Below are 26524 nucleotides of genomic sequence, written 5' to 3'. Positions count from 1 at the left end.
AAACATTAAATTATCATATTATTTCAAAATAAATTTATTATAAAAAAAAGTAATTATATTTTTTGTCCAAATAATTTGATGTGAGTTGTTAAAATGTTTTAACATGAGAATATGTTGGCACAACCATATATATATATATCATTAAGAATAAAAAATAAATATAAGAGGATTTAAAACAATTCATTCAGATGAATAAATCAAACTAAAATTCCTTGGTGAAATCACATATATTAATGTTTGCAGACAGTACATTTTTAAATATAAAAAAGTAGAGTTATGTAATTTAAGTATCTATCAAGAGTCATGGGTAAAAAAAAAGTATCTATCAAGAAAATAAATGTTATTTGCTAAAGAAATCTACATGCATAAATAACTATATTATTTTCAACAAAAGAAAAAGGAAACAAAAACTGCGGAAACTACAGTTAAATTAAAAATGGTGCATCAATTAAAACCTGAATTTCATTTCATTAAGTAGCGTCACATTATCAATCAATATTCATTATTCAATTTTTCCACATAAAACGAGAATAGTAATAGGTTATTTACTGATGAATTTTGATCTTTGAGGAGTCTGAAAACTTATCTAGAGGTCTCGGGGGAGTTGACTTGCGTTGGGAATGATGTATTGATATTTATAATAAGTGTAAAAATGTTTGGCGTTGAAAGTTGATTGAAATTGAAAGAAAGAGAACAAAAACAATGACCTCTCTTATAGCATAATATCATAGGCATTTCTTTACCAAGTTTCAGTTAGTAGATAGTCAGATTTTTAGTTAAACATGTTGTTCGAGTTCAACTTCTGTTCATGTGCATGGAAAAAATTTTGTTTGAAGAGATAAATTTTACTTAGATGATATTTATAGAATAATTTTCGACTATTGGTTGAGAATATCTTTGATGAAAATAAAAATAAAATTTCTTTTATAGTTTTGAAAAATGCAGAGAGATTGATTTTGTGTGCAAATTTACATTTAAAGAAATTATGCCTAGCTTTCAAGATATATGTGACATCCACTTGTTTTGCTAACATATTTTTTCTAAAAAAAGATAAGTTAGTGTACCTTAAGAAATCCTGTGATAAGCCCGCTTGCAAGTTCTAGAAGTTTTTGTTAACCCATAAAAGCACGACAAAAAATCGATGTTGCGGTCCAAACAGAGAGAATTACATACGGTACGACAATACAGTTGATTTGAAAAATCTATAAAGCACGACGCCTATGGTATAAAAATTCATATAATATTGATAAAAGTTATAAATTCTAACAAAAATGTTGATGTTTTCAACTTGAGCCATCCTATGCACAACAGGGGCACCTTTAAAGTAGAATGAGATCGCCCTACCTTAAGATGTATTAATACACAAATGACAGAAAACTGTCTGCAAATTTCACTTATTTTTTTAGTAGGAGTACATTAATAAGTTATTTCAAGATGTATTTTAAGATTAATTTTAGTTATATCTTTAGGTAGGTATAAATCAGTAAATATATATATATATATATATATAGAGAGAGAGAGAGAGAGAGAAAGAGATTCTATTTCTCTCCATTACCCCAACTATTTTTATTCTACATATTTCTTTGTTCTCTTTTTATCTCATTTTATAGTACAAAAGCTATACTAAAGTGTTTTAGAAATACAATTTTGTATTCCAATCAAGAGGTACGGAACATATGAAAAGAAGTGCACTAATAACATGGGTTTCTACGTCAGTTCAAAAGCTATTAGTTGTAACTTTTACGTTTTCTACAAATTTCATGTGGTTTTCTATGATATAAACGTGTGTCCAAACACACACCAAGTAAAATATGTTTAACGGTAGGAGTAAACCAAATTACAAAACAGTAAAACAAGATTTCGTGCTCCTTGTCCACAATTGCATGTCCAAATACACACTATAAGTAAAATATGTTTAACAGTAGGAGTAAAACAAATTACAAAACACAGAAACAAGTTTTCCTTGTTCTCCTTGCCCACATGGCTAAAGAGTCTGAACTAGTAAGAAATGTAACAAATTATGCAGGAAAAAATAGCAGAATGATTCAATGGCCTGTTTATATTATTGAGGACATTTATTCCAATCCAACACAGAAATTGGTGAATTTTCCATTAAGTTCCACTCTCAGCATGCAGCATAGTTCGGCAGAAGTAGCACTTTCACATTCTGGCCTTAGCAACCACAATACTGCCTCTATCAATGTTTACAGCTCCTGATCTAGTCCATGATTCTTTAAACTGCTCTTCAGTTACTCCTACAAAACAACATTGAAAGAAAAAAAAAGTTCAATTTTTACACTCTGTTGGTATAAAATTTCTTACTCTGTCAACTAACTAAAAATCATTATTCTAGATATAATTTTCAAAAAAATTGTTAAAAAGTCAACGATCTTATCATTCATAACAATCCATGAATGAATGATGGTGTAAAACATCTTAACACTATCAATGCATTCCAATTAAATTCATAAAACAATCATCAAAACTTTTAATCTCTCTCCTAAAGTTTGAATCATGGTTTTAAATTGTGGTCTGCAACTGTAATTGTGACTGCAACGTCAAGGTATTTTGACACTCCACAATCATATCACCACCGCAGTTGTGGTTGCATCAACCACATTTTTTTCACAATTACCCGCAATGTAGTGGTTTTCTAGCTTACTGCATCAACCGCATTTTTTTACAATTACCCGCAATGTAAAGGTTTTCTAGCTTACTGTAACCGCATTTTAAAACCATGGTTTGCATCAAGAAATTAAAGCATGGTACATTATTGTTAGTGACCAAGTGTGTAAATATATATGACTTGCCTTTTCCCATTGCAGCAGTTGAAGCCACACCTCCCTGGACAGTCTTGAGGTACCTATCATAGTAGTTAGCACCAGCCCATTTTTGGTGAGCTAGTGTGTCAACCCCATTGTTCCTCTCCTCTCTCTGAATCCTCTCCACATAAGCCAGCATTCCCCTATTGGCAAAATCCCTTGCAAATGTTGAAGTTATGAGTGCATTAGAATGAAGACCTCCCACAGTGATGAACTGCCACACATACCCCAACTTTGCAATCTTTGGAATGAAATCCTTCATTTGTTCATCACTCATTCCAGAAGCATCCCAGTTGAAAGATGGAGAGAGGTTGTATCCAAGCATCATCTGAGGGTGCTTTGACCTAACCCCCTCGGAAAACTCTGTGCACTCAACCACATTTGGGCTTGCAGTCTCCATCCATATAACATCAGCATGTGGAGAAAAAGCACAACCTCTAACAACTGATGCAGTCACAGAACCTTTGAACCTATAAAAACCTTCTCTAGTCCTAGGCAAGTCCCAATCCCAAAAGAGGTTTCTCACTCCTAACTTTTCAGCAATTTCCCTACCTTCCTCATTAGAAAGGCACCTTTCATAGCTTGAATGGTGCATCCACTCATTTAGCTTCCTTCTTTTTTCTTCCTCTCCAATGTTGTTCTGCCTCTCAATTGCCTCCACAACTGCTTCTGAGAGAGTCTTCAACTGTGCCTTTGAGAGCCACTCATCCTCCAAAGCCTGAAGCTCAGCTCCATTTTTTCCAGCAGCCATGCCTTGTTGCATAAGAGTTGCTAAGCTCTTCCCCTTAAGGTTGGGGTTGGTCACTCCCAAGATAAATTGATGGTCCCTTGTGTCAATGTTTGATTGAATCAAATTAGCAGCTTCTGCATCTGTTCTTGCCACCAGAACAGTTTCCACCCCCATGACATCAAACTGAAGCCTTGCAGCCACAAGCCTGTTGATGTGTTCACTGATGGCAACAAGCACTTTCCCAGCCATGTGACCACATTTTTTGGTCACTGAAGACTGGTCCTCAATGTGGATTCCAGCAGCACCTCTCTCAACAAAGAGCTTGCATAGCTTGACAGTTGCTGTGGTGCCACCAAAGCCAGTGTCACCATCAGCTATGATTGGCCTCAAGTAATCAACATAAGGTGTCCTTGCCCTCTCTTCCCTGCTCATTCTCATCCTCTCCTCTTTTTGCTTCCTGTCATGGTACTGCTGAGCAAAGAAGAGGTGCTCAACCTTGTTTGGGACAGTGTCATAAGGGTAATCAGCAAGGTCAGGACCGGGCTCGTTGCTCGTGGTGTGTGTGGCTGAACACTGCCACCCTGAGACATAGATTGTATCCAAGTGCTTGGCCATTTGGGTGACCTGAACAGGATCAAGTGCACCAAAAGTCCTCGAGGCTGTTCCATTAGCTTGGTGGTTCTTCAGGAGGCGCCATAGCTTTTTCGCCATCTCGTTCGAGGCATAGGTTTGTCTGAGGTTGCCTCGGAGGGACACTACATCTCTTGCTGTGTATGGCCTTTTTGTTAGCCTGAACCTCTCAGAGTTCCACCATGCTTGCACCTCCGCCACTTCGGCTTCGAACCTCGCTTCTTCCTCCACTATCTGTTCATATACATAATTTGCATTAGCATTCACCAAACCATGATCTTAACCTTTCCATATACATAACATAGCATGCATGATATGTTTTTATGTGTATGGTTCTTAGGACTATTTTAGTCTCTTGAAGTCACAAGTCACAGAATGGGAAATCAATCAATCCTAACACTTTTCTTCTTCTTGTCCATAATTGCAAAATCAGAACTCAGTAATATTTTTCTTCAAAAATCAAACAAGCTATATGTACAATTTATATTCTGCAATTGCTTGACAAAAGAGGAAAACAAAAATTATGATATAGAAAACCCAAACAGAAGAGGTTTGCATAGTATAGTACAATAATTTTGTATTCTTCAAGCACTGATATTTGTGTAATAATAATCCAATAACTACCAATATTATCAATTAGACAGAACTACCGCATTCTCGTTTAAAAAAAGGGGTTGAACTTTAATAATTTTTTCCATCTCTGGCTAGGGAGAAACTAAAAGAAAACAATGATGAATCAAAGTGTGCTTCAGATTCTAGCTAGCTGATTCCACTAATTAGTGAAAAACCATTACAAAACATGACACAAATCCTTTTTCAGCCTAATAAGATTGATGGCAATTTAGGATGCTGGTTTGCCCAAGGTTCATACATATATAAGAAAAAGAGAAAAATAAATGTAAAAGACCCACAGGGGATCCTTTTTTGTTTCCTGCCTCAGAACAATGTAATAACATGAAAATTTCCTGAAGCTGTAGCTAGCCATTCAACTAACAAAACATATTGCATCGTATAAATTTTCACCAAAAATTCAAATTCAAAATAAGTTTTTCATATGAACAACAATCATGCTGAACTTGGCATTAACAATCAAAGAATAATTCAATTAATTTGCATCAAACTAGCTATTGCACACATGTGAAATTCAAGAAATGAGGAAAGCCAATAAACTGAGAAGAAAGCAAAAAGCAAAATAAAGGGTATATTATTGAGCTTACGGATGAAGGCATAAATAATGATGCAGCCATGGCCAGAACTCTTTTTTTTTTTTTTGTATAAATGTTATATAACTTGAACAAGTTTGAGAAGCTCCTTCAAGTTTCTCAATATATATAACTACGGGGTCACATTCATCTAGATCATGCCCTTGTAAAAATGGTAAATTAGATGTCACTGTGAATAGGAGAAACAAACAAAACCTAGGAAATTTTATCTGATCTCATTTAATGTCTGTAATTGTTTTCCTCGGGAAAATAGGGAAACATGGCACTTGAAAGCTGCATTTGCAGGCACGTATGGTGGTGGCACTTTGCTAACCTTCCTTTTTGTCATTTTTCATTTTAGTATGTTGTCAATCAAAATGCTGCAGAAGTAACTGAGTCTGTTTTGAAATGCATTCACATTATCTTGGAACCCCGAAAAATTCATACAAATGTCAAAGTCAAATTAAGAAGCCAATTGCCTTACTTTGATATTCAAAAAATATGTTTCTTTAAAGTATTATGGTAACTATATATGATTTAGTGTGTGTTTTGAATTTGTTGAGTTAAGCAAAAGGTGAATACATTTTTCTCATTTCTTCTACTTTTGGCTAATTGGAAACTGGAAAACCTCTCATTTCTCATTTCTTCTTATTCACAATGACTCGACATGCGTTTAGGTGAGTAATTATGAATTTAATTTTGTAAAATAAATCTAAAGTGAAGCAATTTTAGTATATCAATGCTGTTTAAAGAATTTTGATTAAAACCAGTTTTGAATGAAAAATTACTTTTTTTAAGCAAAATGAAAAATTACTTGAAAGAGTATAAAATTTGTGTTTTTTAATTACTAGCAAATCGTTGTACATGTGAAAGGTTTAAAAGTTAAAAAGTTTGAAAAGTTTGATACCTTACAATTTTATCCTAATAGATATACTCCAACTAGGATATAGGATATATCAATATCAATACATCCAAGGAATTTATATTTTATATTACAGCATTAATTAATAATAATAATTGATATAAGTGATAAGGATTTATATATTTTAATCAAATGATTCAGGATTTAAATTATTTGATATCAATATCATAATAAAAAAAATATCACATCATTAAGTGCAGTAAATATGTCAAAAAATGACAGCAATGAATATTTGATATATTTTTTAAATTAATTCAACACATATAATAAAATGTATTAAATTCTTTTAATCAATATCATTAATACTTGTCAACACCTCAGTGTTTGGATACAAGAGAAGTCTGTAACACGTATGCTCTGGTCTGGTCAACACCTCAGGTTGACTTAAAAGAAACTATATATGTAAAGACAATAAAGGACATAGATTTCGTGCAACTTTAACCTGGTATTGGCTTCTACGCAAGGTTGCTTCAGTCACAGTACCGTGATGAAAATCAACAAGAAGAAATTAAACTACTGGATGCAGTTATATGAGATTATCGTTACAAGGTGGCACAAGATAAGACTTCCTAGTAACCAACAAGTTGTAGCTCTGTTCCTAATGTTTATTATATTCAAGTCTTTCTGAACCCTTTACTGTAGCAGTAAATAAAAATAAAATCCATTTTTCTTTTGGTTTCACGCAATTTAATTAACCACATTGATATGTAACCGAGAAGAACAAATGTCAATGTTTTATGTTTAATCTACACTAAAATGAATGATATATTTTTGTATAGAAATCTCAGTGAGGGAAGGTGCAGGACAATTAGTTACTACATTACATGTGTGCGTAAATATCCAATTTACTTTTCTGAAAATACCAACGGCATCGTTTAATCTTTAAAAATTTAATATTAAATTAATTAAACTAAATTACAATTTTGTTCTCCTAAAATTCTTAATCCACAATTTTGATCCCCATATTTATTTTTTTTTTGTGATTTTAGTCAAAGTTTTACAAATCTGAATTTTTTGTTCAATCTTTAATTTTGCATATGTTTTTTTTTAATTGAACCTTAAACCTAACATATTCACTTAATATATTATAAAAAATTATTCAATTAATTAAAATATAAGAAAATAAAAGAAATAAATATATGCAGAATAAAAAATTGTATCAAAATTATAAATTTTTTAAAGCAAAAGACCAAAATTGTGAAAATAAAAACTAGAGGACCAAAATGGCATAAATGAATTATAGGAGGGACCAAAATTATAAATTAGCCAATTAATTATTAGTTATAAAAAAATGATATCAAAATCAACCTTGAGAATACTAACAATAATAATATTGTTAATAGAACCTTTGATGGAAAAACATAATAAATTTCACTTTTATGACTATAAGGTTAAATTAATGTCAAATTTTGATCAAATTGAAGTGATTGGTGTAAAATGAGACTATTCAAAGGGGGAAAGAAAAAAAAATGAAATGATGGGAATTTAAAATTAACTAATGATACAATCAAAATAATGTTTATAATAAGTGAAGTGAATAATCATGACTCCATGAATTAACTTTTAAATTTTATTTAGACTTCAATTTAAATTTTAATTTTAAGATAGTATTAGAATTTCTTCTATTATTTTTTATTATATCTATCGAGTCCCATGAACTTGGTTATCCAAAAGTGTCTAGTCTAGTAAATTTTATGTTTGAAATGTCTACTAAGAAGAGTATAATGATAAGAATCTTATCATAAGATCAAAATAATATATATTAGTATGAAATAACTCCATCTATCTGAGATAGTTGAGATGGTTCTTGAGGTTAAGTTAACAAAACTCAAATTCTATCTTGTTTCTTTTACCAGCTGTTATGGTATTTTGTTACTTATACGTCTACATATTGTATATTTTGTTTTGTCCAATACTTAAGAATCGTGCTATTGGTAATTTGGTTAGATGAAATATGATTCTTCTCATCTAATGGACAATTATAACAGAACGAAAGAGAGGCAGCTAGCCTATCAGGTATAAGACACATAAGAGATGGATATGTGTCATGAAGAGAGGTTGGAGCTGGTGGAGGTTGTATTATGTTCACTGAACTTCTTAATTGGATTGGCCAGAATCTATTTGAGTCTGTGAAATCGTTCCTAAGAGTCTTGATTTTGGACTTTAGTTTGCTGAATGTAAAAGTGCCAAAAAAGTATGGGACTATTATTGTTGTTGAATGGAACTAGTGGATGATAAATATGATCAGTTATTCTTTTTCTTCTTGGGACAAGCAACATTTGATGATAATATGCTTACTCACTAAACAAATCAAGTGAGAAGAGAATGGAAGACTATATAATTGGGTGGTCCTAAATATCGATGATAGGGAAATGATGTTCAATGGATGAGGTTTTATCATTTCGAGAAGGTAATTTGTTTCTAAGGTTTCTTGTGAGTTTGAATTACGACTCTTATTCCTCTGAAAGTGAAAGATATATCTATCTTCCTATAATTATCCTAATGCCATGATAACCTTTTTTATTCACTACTTGCCTATTTATCCCCACGACATATATGTTTGGGATGAATGATTCATGATACTGTTTTTTTTATATAAAAAAACGAATAATTATTAATTTCCTAAAAAAACAAATAAATTTTAATATCTCTTTTTTAAGGGGATGGGGTGATTATGCACGTGGCGTCTTATAAAGATAAAATAGATCGGTGCCGTGCAACGGTGCAAGTGTACACATCAGACATATACATGGTTAACTTAAAACTTTTCCAATTTAGTATTTTATTTTTTAAAAATATCTTTAAAAAATATTAAAAGAGTTTAATGATGATCAAATGATGATAATGTAAAGTTTATCCTACACAGTAACCTGGAACACTTGCAAACAAGACTTATCAACATGCTAAAAAATATCTTGCCAGGAAAATGCAAGCCAAATATTTATGATAAATTGGTAATCATATAAATATAATAATAAAATTTAGAAAAATGACAAAAGCATTTCATGTTTAGTTAATAGTCTAAACGGATTATGTTATTTTTCTAATTTTTAGGTGAGTTAGGTGGATCATTGATACCACAGATTTAATCTAGGTAGATTAAGTTGTAGGTGAGTCGAATTCAATTTTTTAACCAATTTCATATTTGATTTTTTTACAACATAAATCAGTGGTGGGCCGAATTGAGTTATTGATAGGTTTCAATTGTTTTGACTACTTTATATGTATAATAATTTATTGTTGTATAATGATTTTATATTATCAATTAATTATCGTTAGTATGATAATTTTTAAGATAATTATTTTAAAATTAATAAATTTATTATACATTTATTTATTAGACGATGATAAACTATTTTACAGGATTACTAGATAACTTATTTTCTCATACTAAAATGGTCCCATTCTATTGAGCCATTATTCCACGTAAAGGCATGATAAGGTGCTACTCTATTGAACAAATTCAATGGCTCTTTTGGACCTTTGGCCCTCCTTCAATTCGAACCAAAACAGATTCAATATCTCATTCAGTTATTTAGGTGTGTGAGTGGGAGTTTAGTTTTGGAGGAAAAAACAACAACCATATTGGTATATATTTTTGGGTAAAACTTGCTATGAATTTCTTGTAAGAAAAGTTTCGATATGAATCATATTTAGATACTTCTATAGATATTTGAAATCATAAGTAAAGTAAATGAAGTTTTTTAACGAACTATTAACAAGTCATAAACAAATAATAAGATACCTATCTACCTGCAATATAAAATTATTTAAATGTCAAATATTTAAAATATAAGTAATAAGTAATTAAATCCCATTTGAGTCTTTGATATTTAAATAATTTTATATTACAGATAAATAGATATTTTGTTGTTCGTCACTCGTTAATAAGTAGTTAAAAAAATCGTTTCCTTTACTTACGATTACCAATATCTATTGAAGTATCTAAATATGATTTATACCAAACTTTACTTGTCCATCTTGAAGCAAAAAAAATGTCCAATTTTGAAATCAACTCAAATATAAGCTAATAACTCATTTAGTCTTATCAATATTGTAATGTTAGATATCTATGGACATGGAAGGTGAAACCCACATGCAAGTATTCAATGAAATTAGCCAACAGGGTGATTCGATCATAGTCATTGCCATCATCTAGATAGAAAACTATACTAGTACAATAATCTCTAGTGTAGTATTTACTCTAAAAAAATCAAGGCATTTGCAAGAAAGGTAATAATTAATTAATACCATCCATCTACTAAGAAGAGGTGTAATATATAGACTAAAGAGATTAACCATTGTGTGTCTTTTTGCAAATGTAACATAGATTCCATCAATAGTTCATTTATTTTTCTCCTGTAATACTGTTTCATGTAGTATATTTGACAAAAACAAAATGCAAATTCCCTAGCTAATTGTGGCTAGGTGCGCATAAACCCACTGGCGACTACCATTTTTGGGTAAAACTCTTTTTTTTTATCACATTTAAGGATGACAAAATAAGAGGAATGAGTTCGAGTTTTCAAAACTTATTTAGATGAACTTAATATGGTCAATATAGATATACATAGAAACCAAGCCGTGCGTTTTAATTCTTCTCATGTAAACTCAAATGAGGTGGTAAAAATGATAAAGGTGAAAAGCTCATTATAAATTAATTAAAGCAAGGATGAAAAATACCTGTCATTTTATGAGTAGTGATCTATCCCCACTAGTAAGCTTCTCTTGTTATGATATTTCTTGTAATGGACAAGTCACAAGTACTAGTGTAACATTTTACTCCACCATCTTTGTCTTATAAAAAAAAGTAATTGTATGTTGCATATATCAAATAAAAGAAATTAAACCTACACAAAAAATAAAGATGCCTTACGAATACACTTAATGTATGTGTATACATGCAAAGAAAAAATCCGCTTCCAAATCCAATGCTATAGGCCAAGGCAAAGCTAGTTGTAACCATTAGCAAGAAGGCTAAATGAACCAGAAATACACATGCACATGCAGGTGATCTGCATTAATTAAGTACATACTGTTCTTGCCATGATCGAACAGATCTGAATCATAGATTGCCTAAAACACTTGGGAACATTACAAAGATAAAATTAAGTAACATTACACATAAGGGTTTTTAGAATGGCATGCCCCTTTTTGTTGGTTACCGCAAAATGCAAATATAAGTACCCATATGATTAATAGGATCAATTTCCATTTCATATCCCCACAAAGTCACTGTAATGACTTGTAGGCACCAAAAATTTCCTTGCTTCGTTTTCTGCCACCGATCATTGGCTAGTCGAAAATCTTGAAGTCCAATATTTCTCTATCTCTTCTGCAGTTCTTCCAGGAATTCTTCCAGCAATCAAAGACCACCTAAGGGAGAACATAACATTTATTACTTCATAACCTTTATCTTCAAATGGTTAAAAGAAAGAGAGAGAGACTTTGGGAAGAAAGTGAAAAATGGTAGAACAAAACATATCATACTCACCTCTCCCCAACCAGATTATACACCATGGCAATAAGGATTTCCTCAGCTTCAGAAAATTCAACATCTGAAACTTGGCTTGATTTCTCTACAAAACACAAATCAATTCTTTATACGTCTATGTTAAAAACAACAAATTTTGTGATGCATAAACAGATATATGTCATATCTTGTTAAATAGTTTAAATTACTAAAAAATGAAATGAATATATAACTTCTGTGCTTTCAATATATTAATTTATTTTCAATAATTTTTTTGGTTCAGTTTTGACTTCTTAAAGTATATCCATGAGCACACATTAAGAAAATCAAAACCAAAATATTTAATATAACTCGTAAGAGAAAGGAAAGCTTGCATATACAATTTCAGAAATCATGATAACAAGGTGATATCCCGAACAAGAAATAAAAAGGGCCATAAGAATAAGATTCAGAAAGTATATATTCCAAATTTGACAAGTGTAATGGCATAAAAAAAGACCAAGAAGTGACCCAGAACAATAGTTGAAATAAAACTGAAGAGAGATCAATCATGAGTGTGTACTCTCAAGTTTGTAGGTGCATGTTATATTATAATATTATAGACCCATCAAAAACTAATCTCAAGATATATTCTTATCTAGCTATCAGAATTGATTGTTGAGGACATGGATTCTAAAAGGGTACCAGTAGAAACAGCAGAAACATTATTATCAAAGGAGCGATCTATGTCAGCCATTGCAATAACAAGTTCTCAAAAGAGCTTTGAAAGTTTCAGTGTTGTATATTGAATTAGATGCAGATAAAGAAGTGTGTGTAGAATAAGGAAATGATTTAGAGGTATTAATAGGAGCAAGTTAATTCCTAGGACTAGGGGAGTGGAAGGGTATTATTACAAATACAATTGAAGAAGAATGGGGAGTGAAAGCGAAATAGAGAGTGGTAGTTGAACACATGGTGTTTTAGTCTAACGTGCTTGCTTGGTAGTTGGCTTGTACGTGTTAGTTGGCGTGAATTTTTGTCCATGACAAATTTGTCGGTGTTAGATGCACACGAATATCTAAGGAAAAAAATCAAGTACCAAGATGTTAATGTAAAAAAGATCTTAGAATGCTACTATGTTTGTACGTTGTTCATTAAGTACTAGATCGTGTCAGGAATAATTATGCACAGCTAAATCAGTTTGACAAGAGTTTGGAATGATGGGATGAAAAATTTTTATCCCAAAGAATTAAACACCATATTAAAAATTTACAACACTTACTTGAACTAAACTAAATTCCTATAAGTTGAAGTAATTAATTAAATAAAAATAATTTTGCTAAGCATTAATTATTCTTAAATAATGGTTAAGAAATTTAAAGTGTGATTTTTTGTTAAAAAGTATCATCTAATATTATTAATGCAATTTACTAATTAATATATATATATATATATATATATATATATATATATATATATATATATATATTTCTTCATTACTACTACAAAAACAAAAGTATTACTTTACACGTAATAATGCAATAACATACATTGTTGAAATGAAAACTAGAGCTTTGTGTTGAAATTTCATGTTACTTTCTGTTTCACATATATACTTAACACGTTTTACTTTAAGAAGATGTTATGGTGAGAAAATAACATATTTTACACATCTCTACCGAAGATAAGTATTGGTTGATTTGGAACAGTTAATCTCGCATCGATTAATTGTGGCAGAAGCTAACACATTTCGAAAAGTAACCCAGCTGGAATTTTTTTCTTGAGAAAAAAAAAAAGCAAGGAACTTTGTTAGTCCATTCTAATTTATTTATATTTATATATGTTACTGAGCATTGTGATACAAAATTTATTTATCTTTTTCTATCATAATCTTAAGTCACTGTCATAGTGTATTTAAGATTATGATACAAGATTTATATTATATTCTCTCTCTTTTTCTTCCCACATATTCCATCACTTTTTCTCTCCATAGATTTTTTATTCCATCATCTCCGATCGATACTGGAAACGTCCCAACATTTCTTTTTTCTAAATTAAAACATAAAGATAATAAAAAATGGAATAAGTTAAACTGATAGTATTTTTCCTTCGAAAAACAAAAGGACTCCAATATTTTTTATTTTAATTTAATATTCATGAACACTCATTTTTTTCAATAATTTTTTGCATTATTTGAATGAAATATTATCATTTCTTTTATATATATATATATATATATATATATATATATATATATATATATATAATATGAGTGCTGTAACAAGAGATTGCCTTAAAATACAATAATAATGTAGAATGTAGGTTATTAATTAAAACACTCATACTAAAAAAAGTATGTGCATATACGTCAACATATGTTTATGGGATACATATTATTTTAATATGAGTGTGTCAATAAATTATAAATAAATATTATTTTAAAATAAATCAATTATGCAATACTAAAATATGTGTGTAAGTTAACAAATCTCATATATATCATTTTACATGTTTGGATAATCACGAAAAATTACAAATCTTATTCAAGTTTTCACGATGAAAAAGTAATTGATGATAAACATGTGAGAACAAAAGCTACATTTAGAAAAGGTTTAATTTAATTATTAAAAAGGTATCAAATTACAATAATTTCATACTATTTTTGGTGATTTATAATATTAAAAAAAAACTACACGATTCTAATATATATAACTTTTCAGCAAACACATACTTCAAAAATAAAATATGAAATTATGATTGTTCGTTGAAAAACTATAATTGTAAATATTGTGATAAAATCAGCACAAATATAACAAAAGTAATTATTATAATTTTTCATTTTGTTCTTTAAAATGTGCCAGAGTTCAATTCTAATAAATTCGTTAAAGTCTTATTTTTGCTTTGCCCAATTGGGCTAAAGAATTAAGTGTCTTTTATTCCTTTGAAATTTCTAGCAAAATTGTCATGCGAAGTAGTTGTTGGGATGGTGGTAGCTGGTAGCTAGGTTTTCCACTTATCCTATATATCTGCTTCTCGAATAACTGAGAAATGCCAAAATAAAGTAAACAAAAGACCTCGTAAAGCACACTAATGTAAAAGTATATAATAATTCATCCCAAAAGAGAAAATAATATACTAATCAATCTTCTAGACCTGGACTAATCAATCATCTAGAATCTCATATAAGACCTGGACTGAGATAATTCTCCTCCGTTTCGCCGAAGAAAAATTGACTAATACATTATTATTATTATTTAAGATCTTGTTAATTTGAGGATTTATTAGTAATTAATTCCATAGACGTCGATTTATTTTGCTGAGTTTATTCATTGTTAACTATTTCTTTTGAGTAATTATTCTTCGAAAAAAAAGGACAAATCATGTTAATTTCATCGGAAATTTTGAGAAATTGTACCAATTTCAATTAAAAGAATTTGTCTTGTTTGAATCAACTTAGACAGCACTCTTATTGTCAAATCCCTGAGAGTGCGATTCAAATTTTGATGATGCTAATTAAGATCATTTTTATGGTCCAAGTTCAACACGGAACTGATTTTGTTGAATGTTGAAAAAGGGTAGAAGAAAACTTTGGTATGATTAGAAAGGACTTTGCGTTTACCTCAAAAAAAAAAAAAAAATCCTTCACACGTTTTCTAATCGACAAACATTAATCATGCACAATTGCAATCAAACAAAAACATGCTTTGTTTTGTGTTTTAATGCAAAAACAATAGATGGCAATGCATAACGCCAAAGAGAGCCGAGTCATCTTTCAAAAGGGATAAGAACACCGCGACAGTGTTAGACTGCTAATGTTGTCACGTGTTACAATCAATCAATTGCACCACTAAAATTATATTCTATTTTGTTAGAACAAAAAATCATTTCATTGGGCTTGGATCGTATATATATATACAATATACAATATAATATATACTATATACTATTGAGTCTCGACCATCTAGAAGAAACTAATTAAGATTAGGAAAGGTCTTGTAACAAATAATATTTAATTAAATAGTACATAAAAACTAACATATTGTAACATGGTTCACAGATAAGTGTCTCTTTAAGTCTTGCATTAGCTTGTAAAACAAAAGTTGCACTATGTTTGACAGAGTGAAATAAATAAATAAATAATGAAAGTGTGAAAAATAAAAATGGGAAAAAAAAAAAGAAATGAAAGAGAGTTGAACCATAGTAAAAAAAAAAATTATTTAGTTATAAAAAAAAGATGAAATGTCTGAATTTAAAGTGATTAGTGAAGTAATAAAAGAAAAAATGAAATTAAGCATTTTTTAATTCTCATTTTATCTCCAATTCTATTAAAAAAATCATTTTTTGTAGGAATTTTTTTTAATTTAATAATCATATAATCAATTATGTCTTAGGTAAGATTTTAAAAAAAATCAGAAGACACATAATCGATTATGCCCTTATTATGTACTTTCTTATAAAAACAAATATGCCTCATGTTTTATTGTTCATTATATTGTTTTTCACCTCATTTGTTAGGTGAAAGTTTATTAAGTGGATCCCAAAAGTTTTTAGCTACTTTTATCTTGTTTAACTCGTTTCAAAAACCAATTAGCTATGACTTTTATCTCATTTTGATGTCCTTTCACTTTCACCTAACCACTTTCATTCATTCCCAGTGTAATGTAAGGGTTAAGTATTGGTTGTGAATATTTTTATAAAAAAAAATTTAAATATATAAATGTTTTTAAAATAATTTTAAATATAAAAATGTTAAATATATACGATTAGAGATCTGATCAATGGATTTTTGTGTTTGTCATTTGTTGGAAAGATTTAACCTCTTAAATGATTAAAAAAAACTAGAATGATTAAAAATTAAAAGTATTTTATAAATAAGTACAACATTAACATATCTTGAGATTTTCAAATTACCCAAAATATACATCATCGCCTAATGTTTACAAAAGCCTCCCCTATAGGAGGTATTTTACACTGAATCTTGTTTCTCATAGAAATGATCGGAGGTAGTAATATATAAGGGGTTATGAGCGTAATGTTTTTTAACATTAAGAAAGTTAGTATAATATACGTTTCATATTACTTTTGATCTATTAAATTTTACATTTTCAATTTTAGTACATTAAATTTAAAAGGTTCAATTTTAGTCTTTTGTATTTAAAAAAACTTGATTTTATTCCTCTTTTGCATTTTCCGTCAACAAATGTTCTCCTAACTTTTAAATTTTAAATATTTTTTTTTAAAAAAAAAATAACTATAAATTGCCACCATATGTAATAATGTTCTAACCAATAACAGATTTACCATAAAAATTGATTTAAACGCTGCAGCAACTTTTAACTGGCACTATAATAATCTTATTTGTAAAAATTCATTTCTTGCATTAGTATATTAATTTTGTTAATTTCTATTTATTAATTATTTATTATTAGTGTTTCCTTTATCTATGAACTTAAGATTCATAGTTCTAAAACAGGATCAGCCACCAAATTATTCCATGAATATGTCAAATTCAAGTTGCAGAAGCAACAAGCTCATTCACAAATCTACAAACATTTTATTACAGAGAAGAGTGAAAGTTTCAAAAAATAAACAGAGCAAAGGCATTAAGCCGTTTCATCAACTAACTAGATCTGGTTCACGCGGAGTAGTGTTTATAAGTAATTTGGATTCATAGTTCAGAATTTGTGCTTTTAAAGAGGCGAGGAAATTAACGGTGGCTGTTGCGTGGTGTTATTTTGGGTTATTGGTGACCGGAGGATTTTAATTTTTTTAGTTTGTTATTAAAATACACTTAATGGCGGTTATTAGTCGCCGCCACGATGTTAAAATAAGTATTTTAAAATTTAAAAATTATCAGAATAACAACCTTTGTTGACGGAAGATGTAAAAAAACATCAAAATAATTTTTTTAAAAAAATTAAATGTTTTAAATTTATTGTACTCGAAATAAATATAAAACTTAATGAAATAAAAATGATATTAATAACATGCGTAAGTGTAATAATTTTAAATACTGAGAAGGATAATGTAGAAATAGAAAAAAGAGTTATGTATAATTTAAAAATAACTCAGGGCTACATGTTTGAGTGCCAATTTGTTCCATTATTAATATATTTTAACATGAGCTTGGAAATAATTATTTTTATTTAAGAACTATTGTTAAAGTTTGTTTAGAACCAAGATTTTATTGCTAAAAGTTTTTTGTTTTTTACGAACATTAAGGGCAGCTTGAAGATATTTTATTTACAAATGAAGATTTTGTTGGAATTTTTTTATACAAGAATCAAATTTAAGTATTAAAGAATTTATAATAACTCACTCTCACTGTTTAATGAACTGATTTAGACCCATGTTTGCTAAAGTTATTATTATAATAGTCTCTCTTTTTTGAATAATTATTATAATAGTCTTTTTCTTTCCCTAGAGGCCTCAGTTCTAATGCAGTTCAAAAAACAAAAAACTTTGATGAATTACGATTGACAATTAACTATTACTGAAGTGTAGTATACTCGTTAACAAGATCATTATCACTTCGTTTAAAAAAAAGTTTATTATCACTCATTCTATTTAGAGAAAAAAAATTATACATTAACTGTATAAATTAATTTATACAGTCATCTAATATAAATTCATCATATATAATAAATTTATTATTTTTATAATAATTACATTAAAATTTATACAACATTAATCTATGATTAAATAATAATGTAATATCAATTCATAGTCTTTAAACTCTTATTTTTATTTAGTTGTTTTATATGATAGTATTTAAATCAAAGATTTGTAATTAATATATATATATATAATTACATTAAAATATTTTTAACTTCTTAATATAATTTTGACTATTGCTGTAAAAAAATATTTTTTTCTATTATTTTTTGTTTCATTTATAATAGGTATATAAAATACTTAAGAATTAGTTAGAGATAGAAACAATTAAAAAGTATATTAATAAAAAGGAATTGAACGAATATAAAGGCAAATCAAATTATGCTTTTAAAAAAATTAAATTCATGAGAAAATACTTTATAATTATATATATATATATATATATATATATATATATATATATATATTTGTTGAATTATATAATAAGTTAATAACATCTCATTTTATTATTTTATAATAATTACCTTAAAAAATTATATCAACAATTATTATTAGTTGACAACATTTACACTAAAAGCGCATAGTCATCAACTGAAGCTAGAAAAAAAGTACATCGTCATCAACCTCGGTATGTTACTAGCATTTTCATTATATGTTTAAGTGATGCTAGGTTACTTATTGATGGATTAAACTCAAGGAATACATATATTTGATTTATAAATTAAAATCAGGTTTAGAATTTCATTGTCCAAAAAAATATCATTAAAACTGTAAGTACTATTAACTAAAATAAGCTTACACGTGATACTTATGTTCTAAACTTTTTTAAAAAATAAATAGGCTATTGGCCTGCCGGCTTCTAGAAGAGTGGAAATAATGCTAAAATTAGAAAATTGTAAAAAATAAATGATGTGACAATATTAGTATTTGTTTGATTAAAAAAACAGAAAGAGAGAAGCTTTTAAAAAAATGAAGATAGAAATAAAATAGTGAGAAAATATATAGATTTCTAAATTATTTAATACGAAATATTCAAAATATAAAATAAAAGTTCCTTCTGCTTTTTGAATAAGAAGTAGAAAAGAAAAGAAAAACAAAAGACTTTCTCTGAAATATATTATTATTTCATTGTGAACAACAATAATAAATGTCTCACATTAACAAGTAATAAAAATATTTTTTAATTTTTAAAAAATATTCACAGTCATCTTTAGCTTTACATAAAAAATATTCACACTTTTTTTAATTTAAGAAAAAAATTATTTGTACAACAATTTATATAATAATTTACATATTATTGTGCTCACTTTTTTTTAATTTAACATATTTTTTTGTGTTTATCGTTCACATTATTTATTAATGTTATACCGATTATATTGTATAAATTATTTTACAAGTATCACGTCTCTTAATTATATAGCATAAGTAATTATTATTGAAAGATATACACAGTAAAAAAAAATCATTTGGAAAAAAAACCATGTCCCTAAGCATGGGGGCCCTCAAGGGATACGGATCCCCTTCAGTGATGAAAAAAATAAATGCAGGGGATTCATATTTCTGATATCAACTTTCAGAAAAAATAAATGCACAGTTCTGACTAGATATTTAATGAAAATATATAAGCAAACATCATATTTCTGCTATCAACTTTCAGGATATTAATATTATTTTTATAAATATACATTTTCCCTCATTTTTTATTCAATAGTGTTATTTTTATTGTCTTTTATATAATTTGAGAATGGAAAAATTTATCAAAAACAAAAAAAAACAGATTTATAATTAAAATGTGAAGACAAAAATGAAAACTGAAAATAAGAATACAAGTAAACACATCTTTATATTTTTCCTTTCTTTCCACATTTTCTTCTACCAAATAACTAAATAAAATCTATCTTCACTCAGTCTTTTCTTCTATTTTTTTCCCGTTATACTTTCCTTTATGACCCAAAGATATATTGAGATAAAGAAAACATTAAAAAAATGATAAATTTAATAAATAATGCGATAAAAAGTTAAAGACAAATTAATAAATAAATAAAAAAAAGCATCCACAGATTAATAGAACAACATAATCGCCTATCTTATTTTAAAATGGATTGAAGTAATTAGCGAAAAGAAGAAGAAAAAGTGGATAGAAATAGAAAGCGAAAGCAGAAAATATAATAAATTAGATCAGAAAAAAATAAAAATAAGATAAAAAAATAAAATATTAATAAAAAATAAATATATACAAGTGCTGGTAAACTAAATAACTTTTCGTCTAGATTATAAAGTTTAATTTCTACACACAAATAATTTTAATGGGTCATTTAATCACAAATTACTCTTTAATTTTTTTAATATAATTATTTTAAAAGTTAACAAACTTATTATATATAATAAGATGATTGAATGATTATGTAAAAAATTTTAATGTCAATGCATAACTCTTTCTCTATATTATATTTAATTTGAAAATTAATCCAAATACCAAAACCAAATACTTGAATATATTAAATTTTTAATGTAATTCATTATTATACAAACTGTCAAAATAAAATGTATCTAAAATTTGTCCTTCAAATTAAATAACTAATGATGTGTACAGATCAAAAGAAAATAAAATATACAAGTAATGATATTTCTTATTTAGTTGAAAGAATAAAAGAAAGAAACTATTTTCTATAAATTAATATTATTTTTTTCTTCAAAATTTCCTTTCACTCTGCTCTCATTTTCTCTCTACTGTGTAACAAGCAGGGGTTAGGTTGGTGTCTATCTCAAATTCTCCTATACATATAAATTTTATGTTCAAAAAGGTTCCCAATTTGGCACGTCAAAGGCCCAAATTAAAAAGCAACCAAGAGTCACTTGCACATGGAAGAATAATAACACAAATTTATTCAACACAGGTGTCTTAGAAGCAGACATATTATCCTTACCATATATTATCAAGTAGTAACTATCTAGAATAGGTAAAAAAACAGTACCACAGCAGATTATATACGACTCTTTTAACTACAATATAACAGAATGTTGCTGTGACTGATAATTGCTTGGATTCAGATTTATAAGCTGTTGCTGCTGTTGCTATTAAATGTAATCAGCAGGCTATATGTATTTTAGCATGAAGCTAAATTGCCACTTTTGGTTAGGCCTTAGAAACCATGAAGCTTGATGAATTCCTTCTTTACTATGCCAGCCTATTTGTAACATCACAGAGGAATTTAGAAATTGCAACACTGTTTTATGGTAAAGAACAACAGCCACATTATAATAAAGTTATCAGAATGTTTACCTGCATAAGGAAAGTAGAAACATTCTTTCTTTGATCACCCTGAAGTTGTATGACCTGCATATACATACAAAATTGATGTTCAGGCTTTCATTGATAAATTTGTTGAAAATCACTTAGAGTGTGTTTGGATAAGGTAATTTAGCTAGCTAATATATTTTTTATAAAGAATTAAATTCTTTTTTATTAAAAGTAACTGTTTGGATATTTTAGTAAAAGGAATTCAAAATTTTAGAATTTTAAAAGGAATTTTAGTTAGTTGAAAGAATAGAATTTCAAATTCTATCTTTAAGGGAGTAAATTTGAAAATTCTGTAACAGTTCTCTCTTCTCTCTTCTCTCTCTCTGGTTCGTGAACCTCGTCACGGAGCACGCCTTCAAGGTTCTAGAAGATTCCTTCGGAGTCCACCAGCTCCATGGCAACATGCTCGGGTGGCGCGTATGCGAGTCATGGTCGTGCGCGGAGGCGCGTTGGTCGCCGATCTTCCCCAGGCGAACACTCGGACGGCGCTGCCGCTTCGGAGCTAGCGCCAGAGGAGCCGGAGCATCAGTTTCCTCCGTGGCATCCAGTGCAGAGAGGATTGGAGGTTCCGGCGGCGGTGGATTGTTTTCGGGCTCTTCCGCCATTGTGGTTACAGTGGTTGTGGTGGTGTGCGTGGGATAAGGGAGATGGAGAGTTTTCTGGTGCGGTAGGATGCAATTTGAAACTTACTCTGAATTTGAACCTTTTTCTGAAGAGGGAGAGGTTGAGCATAGGGGAGAGTGGAGAATTTGGGTTTGGTTTTGATTTGAAATCTGGGGCTGTCATTTGGTGGTAATTTTGTGATTGTTGAAGAGAGAGATTGTATCCAAACACAGAATTTTAAAAATAAAGAAATTTAAATTGAAGCATTTTAAATTCTCAAAATTTAAAATTCTTTAGAATTTTAAATTGTTTCATTCAAACATACTCTTAGAGTGTCTATTCCCGGGAATGTAACATTCTCATGTTTGCTACAAGTTTTAAGGAATTATTCCCGGGTATTGGGAGAGCGAAAAAGTTCACTGAATGGCAAATAGCGATAGCATGTTATTTCAGGCTCCTACAATTACAAAATAAAATAAGAATGTTCACATGATGCATTATTTATAAAGAGAACACACAAACCTGGCCCAACTCAGGGTCTTGGACAACAGTACCATTACAGCAGAATTCTTTCTTCAGGTCCTTGAGTATCTTGCTATAGCTGTACTCTTTCTTTAAACCTTGAACAGTTGTTAGGCTTTTCCTTCCGTTGCGCTGTTGTACACGAACATGAACATACTCTTTCGTCCCAGCACCTGAGTCCTCAGCATTTGCATCAGCAAAGGGATCTATTCAATTGTCAAACCACATCAGAAATCATAACAATGATAAATTGTTGCATTTCTGGTTTCAGACTAATTGAATTTCTTTAGGCCATAAAACAAAACAGATGAACTGAGATATTCAACACCAACCAAAAGCAGTTGGGATGTTTGTGTCGAATTCAGACATGAAACTTGCCCTTGGTTTCTTGTAACAAACAAAGTCCTTCTGAGGTAATCAATCGCCAAGCACTGAAAGAGAAATTTAAATATACTACAAGTCAGAGATGAGATGTACCAATTGACATTTCTGACGATGCTATTGTTGTCTATATTATGCTCACTACTAATTCTCAGTCCGAGAAAATATGAACCAGAACAGAAATAAACAGAAACTTTGCAACTTACTACTTATCCCATTATGGGACCAAAAGATCCTCTGTGGTTTCAAAATAAACAACTCAATTTTCATCTCTTCATACCATCCATTCAAATTCATATAACTTATTAACCCATATTTACCTTCAATACCTTGCCATGCAATAAAATTAAGATCAGTCTGATGAATGAATGTCCTTGGAATGTATACACCGAAAGACACATGCATACATAACATACTTACAAATACGAGAAACAGAGGACACACATGTACATACCATACAGACAAAGAAAAGAAACCATGGATCTTATAACTAGAATGTATCAAATACACTTTCACGTGTTAAGTCCAATAATTACAATAATCTACTCTCATTGTATATATAATCAGTATAGACCCAAAATATCAAAGAATATGCATAACCCGATTCCCTCACAAGTCACATCAATCTTGTTCGAGTGCATTCAATCTCGAAAACTTTCATTAGTTTATACAGTAAACTCAAATGAGATCATATATGTATTTGAGACAAGTCTACAAGGAAGCCACGAAGCTAAAGGTTAAACTCTAAAGAAACGAAGAGAATAAAACCCCAAATCAAAATTGCATAACCATGGAAATAATACCAAACAAATTAAAACCCAATTTCATTAAAAAAAAAAAAAAAGAAGGAAAGAAACAAAAAAAGATTCATAAAATCTCATTCAAAGAATGAAACAGATTACAAATATCATGATCATGCAAAGTGCAAATACAAAAGAACAATCTTCAAATCTCGTTAATGCACCGTTACGTTAACAAAGCACTAATAGCACACCCCACATAAAAAATTAACATCTGGGTATGAAAAAAAATTCTCGTTCACAAAAAGAAAAGGTTAAAGTTACGAACTTGCTTACGTATGACGCGTAATGAATGCAAGAAAGCCACGAAGCAAAAATCAAATAAAAAGAGAGATCAAAGAATAAATTGAAACAGAGAAACAAAGAGAATAATGAGAATGAAAATACCTAAGACTTGCGAGAGGAAAAGAAAGAAAGTAGAAGGGATGAACGAAGGAATTAAGTAACGAAAAAAGTGAGAGAAATGAAATAGGAACCAAACCTGGGTCAAGTTTATATATAGGACGCTTCAGAAACGAGATAAGTACTCCTAACCACGCAATTCAATTGGGTAACGACTAGCGATTCCTATTTACATATTTTGTTTATTTTTCATATATATAAATGCACGTGCAAAAGTTTGTGGTATGTATCATTTTGCTTTCATTTTTTTTTTAATTACAAAATTGTGACTTTACTTGTAATGTTTCTTGTTTTGAAAAATTTGTCGACAAAGAAAATAAAAAAAATAGTAATCAACTAACATCATTGACGGTGTAAATATTTTTTATAAAAATATTTAAAATAATGCACAGTATTTTCTATATAAATATTTAAAAACAAAATACATAAGATAAAGTGACAATTTTATCATTAAAAAATAAAAATAAAATCAATACAAGTAAACGGATTTATATAATTTTTACAATTTATAAAATGTAATAATGTATTAAATTAAAGAGAAAATATTAAAGATAATTATGTATTAAATTCAAATAATACAACAACAACAACGTCTTATCCCACTAGGTGGGGTCGGCTACATGGATCAACTTCCGCCATAATGTTCTATCAAGTACCATACTTCTATCCAAATCATTAAGTTCGAGATCCTTCTTGATAACCTCTCTTATAGTCTTTTTGGGTCTTCCTCTGTCTCGAATTGTTTGTCTTCTCTCCATCTGGTCTACTCTCCTCACTACAGAGTCTACCGGTCTTCTCTCTACATGCCCAAATCACCTAAGTCTATTTTCCACCATCTTCTCTACAATAGGCGCTACTCCAACCCTCTCTCTAATAGCTCCGTTTCTAATTTTATCCTATCGAGTCTTACCACACATCCACCGCAACATCCTCATCTCCGCTACACCTACTTTAGTCTCATGTTGGCTCTTGACCGCCCAACATTCTGTTCCATACAAAATCGTCGGTCTTACCGCAGTCCGATAAAACTTTCCTTTTAGCTTGATCGGTACCTTTGCATCACATAACACCCCCGATGCTTTTCTCCATTTCATTCATCCTGCTTGAATGCGATGATTCACATCCCCTTCAATTTCTCCATCATCCTGTATTACAGACCCAAGATATTTAAACCGTGTGACTTGAGGGATAATATGGTCTCCTATTTTCACCTCTGAGTTAGATACCCTCCTACTTTTGTTGAACTTACATTCCATATACTCCTATTTGCTTCTGCTTAGGCGAAAGCCATGTGTTTCTAGAGCTCGGCTCCAAGTTTCCAACCTCTCATTCAACTCCTCCCTCGACTCTCCAAGGAGGACTATGTCATCTGCAAAAAGCATGCATCTCGGCGCTATCTCTTGGATTTGTTCCGTGAGGACATCCAGAATTAAGGTAAAAAGGTAGGGGCTAAGGGTTGACCCTTTATGCAAACCAATTGTGATGGGAAAATCATCTGACTCTCCACCCTGTGTCCGAACACTAGTCGATACCCTATCATACATATCTTGGATAGCTCGAATATATGCAACCCTAACCCCTTTCTTCTCTAGAGCTTTCCACAAAATCTCTCTAGGCACTCTATCATACGTTTTCTCCAAGTCAATAAAAATCAAGTGCAAGTCTTGTTGGTCCATGCGATATTGCTCCATCACCCGCCGTAATAAATAAATCGCTTCCATGGTCGACCTTCCCGGCATGAAACCAAATTGATTCTCAGTAACTTGAGTCTCCTTTCTTAATCTCCGTTCGATCACTCTTTCCCATAATTTCATGGTATGACTCATGAGCTTGATTCCCCTATAATTTGCACAATTTTGTATATCCCCCTTGTTCTTATAGATTGGCACTAACGTGCTTCTCCTCCATTCCTCCGGCATGCGTTTTGACCTCATAATTTCATTAAAGAGTTTGGTGAGCCACTCAAGACCTCTATCTCCAAGAGTTTTCCACACTTCAATAGGTATGTTGTATGGTCCCACCGCCTTACCGTTACTCATTCTTTTCAACGCTTCCTTTACTTCCTGTTTCTGAATCCGACGATAATACTTATAGTTCCGGTCCTCTTCTCTTGTGTCTAGACTGCTAGAGTCGTATCCATAT

At 30.0% G+C, this 26524-nt stretch overlaps 3 protein-coding genes across 4 annotated transcripts; all 3 read right to left on the bottom strand.

The window, feature by feature from the left end:
- Window positions 1-1812: 1812 nt before the first annotated feature.
- LOC114417293 (isocitrate lyase 1) lies at window positions 1813-5774 on the bottom strand. Its single transcript, XM_028382441.1, has 3 exons — window positions 5400-5774; window positions 2811-4416; window positions 1813-2255 (listed from the first exon to the last, which is right to left on the bottom strand). The coding sequence occupies exons 1-3, from the start codon at window positions 5427-5429 to the stop codon at window positions 2161-2163; spliced, it is 1731 nt and encodes a 576-aa protein (XP_028238242.1). The 5' UTR covers window positions 5430-5774; the 3' UTR covers window positions 1813-2160.
- Window positions 5775-11157: 5383 nt separating this feature from the next.
- On the bottom strand, window positions 11158-12703 carry LOC114417292 (MYB-like transcription factor ETC1). Its single transcript, XM_028382440.1, has 3 exons — window positions 12464-12703; window positions 11801-11885; window positions 11158-11682 (listed from the first exon to the last, which is right to left on the bottom strand). The coding sequence occupies exons 1-3, from the start codon at window positions 12513-12515 to the stop codon at window positions 11595-11597; spliced, it is 225 nt and encodes a 74-aa protein (XP_028238241.1). The 5' UTR covers window positions 12516-12703; the 3' UTR covers window positions 11158-11594.
- An 8533-nt stretch (window positions 12704-21236) lies between these two features.
- Window positions 21237-24519, bottom strand: LOC114417291 (protein translation factor SUI1 homolog 1-like). Of its 2 annotated transcripts, none has more exons than XM_028382439.1 (5): window positions 24462-24519; window positions 23132-23230; window positions 22800-23005; window positions 21657-21710; window positions 21237-21561 (listed from the first exon to the last, which is right to left on the bottom strand). In XM_028382439.1, exons 2-5 carry the CDS (start codon window positions 23166-23168, stop codon window positions 21517-21519), a joined length of 342 nt encoding a protein of 113 aa, XP_028238240.1. In that variant the 5' UTR covers window positions 23169-23230; window positions 24462-24519; the 3' UTR covers window positions 21237-21516. The 2 variants fall into 2 exon arrangements, with proteins under 2 accessions (XP_028238240.1, XP_028238239.1); XM_028382438.1 differs by having other exon boundaries at window positions 24368-24464.
- Window positions 24520-26524: the final 2005 nt, after the last annotated feature.

This window comes from Glycine soja, chromosome 6, assembly GCF_004193775.1.
Source record: "Glycine soja cultivar W05 chromosome 6, ASM419377v2, whole genome shotgun sequence".
NCBI lineage: Eukaryota > Viridiplantae > Streptophyta > Magnoliopsida > Fabales > Fabaceae > Glycine > Glycine soja.
This window is presented reverse-complemented; position numbering and strand designations above follow the sequence as displayed.

Excerpts from the sequence above, each read along its gene's own strand:
- LOC114417293 (XM_028382441.1), bottom strand. The coding sequence starts at position 5,429 with ATGGCTGCATCATTATTTATGCCTTCATCC. Across the intron at positions 4,417-5,399 it reads CATTATTTATGCCTTCATCC|ATAGTGGAGGAAGAAGCGAG; the intron begins GTAAGCTCAATA and ends GTATATGAACAG. Across the intron at positions 2,256-2,810 it reads AACTGCTGCAATGGGAAAAG|GAGTAACTGAAGAGCAGTTT; the intron begins GCAAGTCATATA and ends GTTGTTTTGTAG.
- LOC114417292 (XM_028382440.1), bottom strand. The coding sequence starts at position 12,515 with ATGGCTGACATAGATCGCTCCTTTGATAATAATGTTTCTGCTGTTTCT. Across the intron at positions 11,886-12,463 it reads TGTTTCTGCTGTTTCTACTG|AGAAATCAAGCCAAGTTTCA; the intron begins GTACCCTTTTAG and ends TGTGTTTTGTAG. Across the intron at positions 11,683-11,800 it reads TATAATCTGGTTGGGGAGAG|GTGGTCTTTGATTGCTGGAA; the intron begins GTGAGTATGATA and ends GTTCTCCCTTAG.
- LOC114417291 (XM_028382439.1), bottom strand. The coding sequence starts at position 23,168 with ATGTCTGAATTCGACACAAACATCCCAACTGCTTTTG. Across the intron at positions 23,006-23,131 it reads AAACATCCCAACTGCTTTTG|ATCCCTTTGCTGATGCAAAT; the intron begins GTTGGTGTTGAA and ends ACAATTGAATAG. Across the intron at positions 21,711-22,799 it reads AAGACCCTGAGTTGGGCCAG|GTCATACAACTTCAGGGTGA; the intron begins GTTTGTGTGTTC and ends ATGTATATGCAG.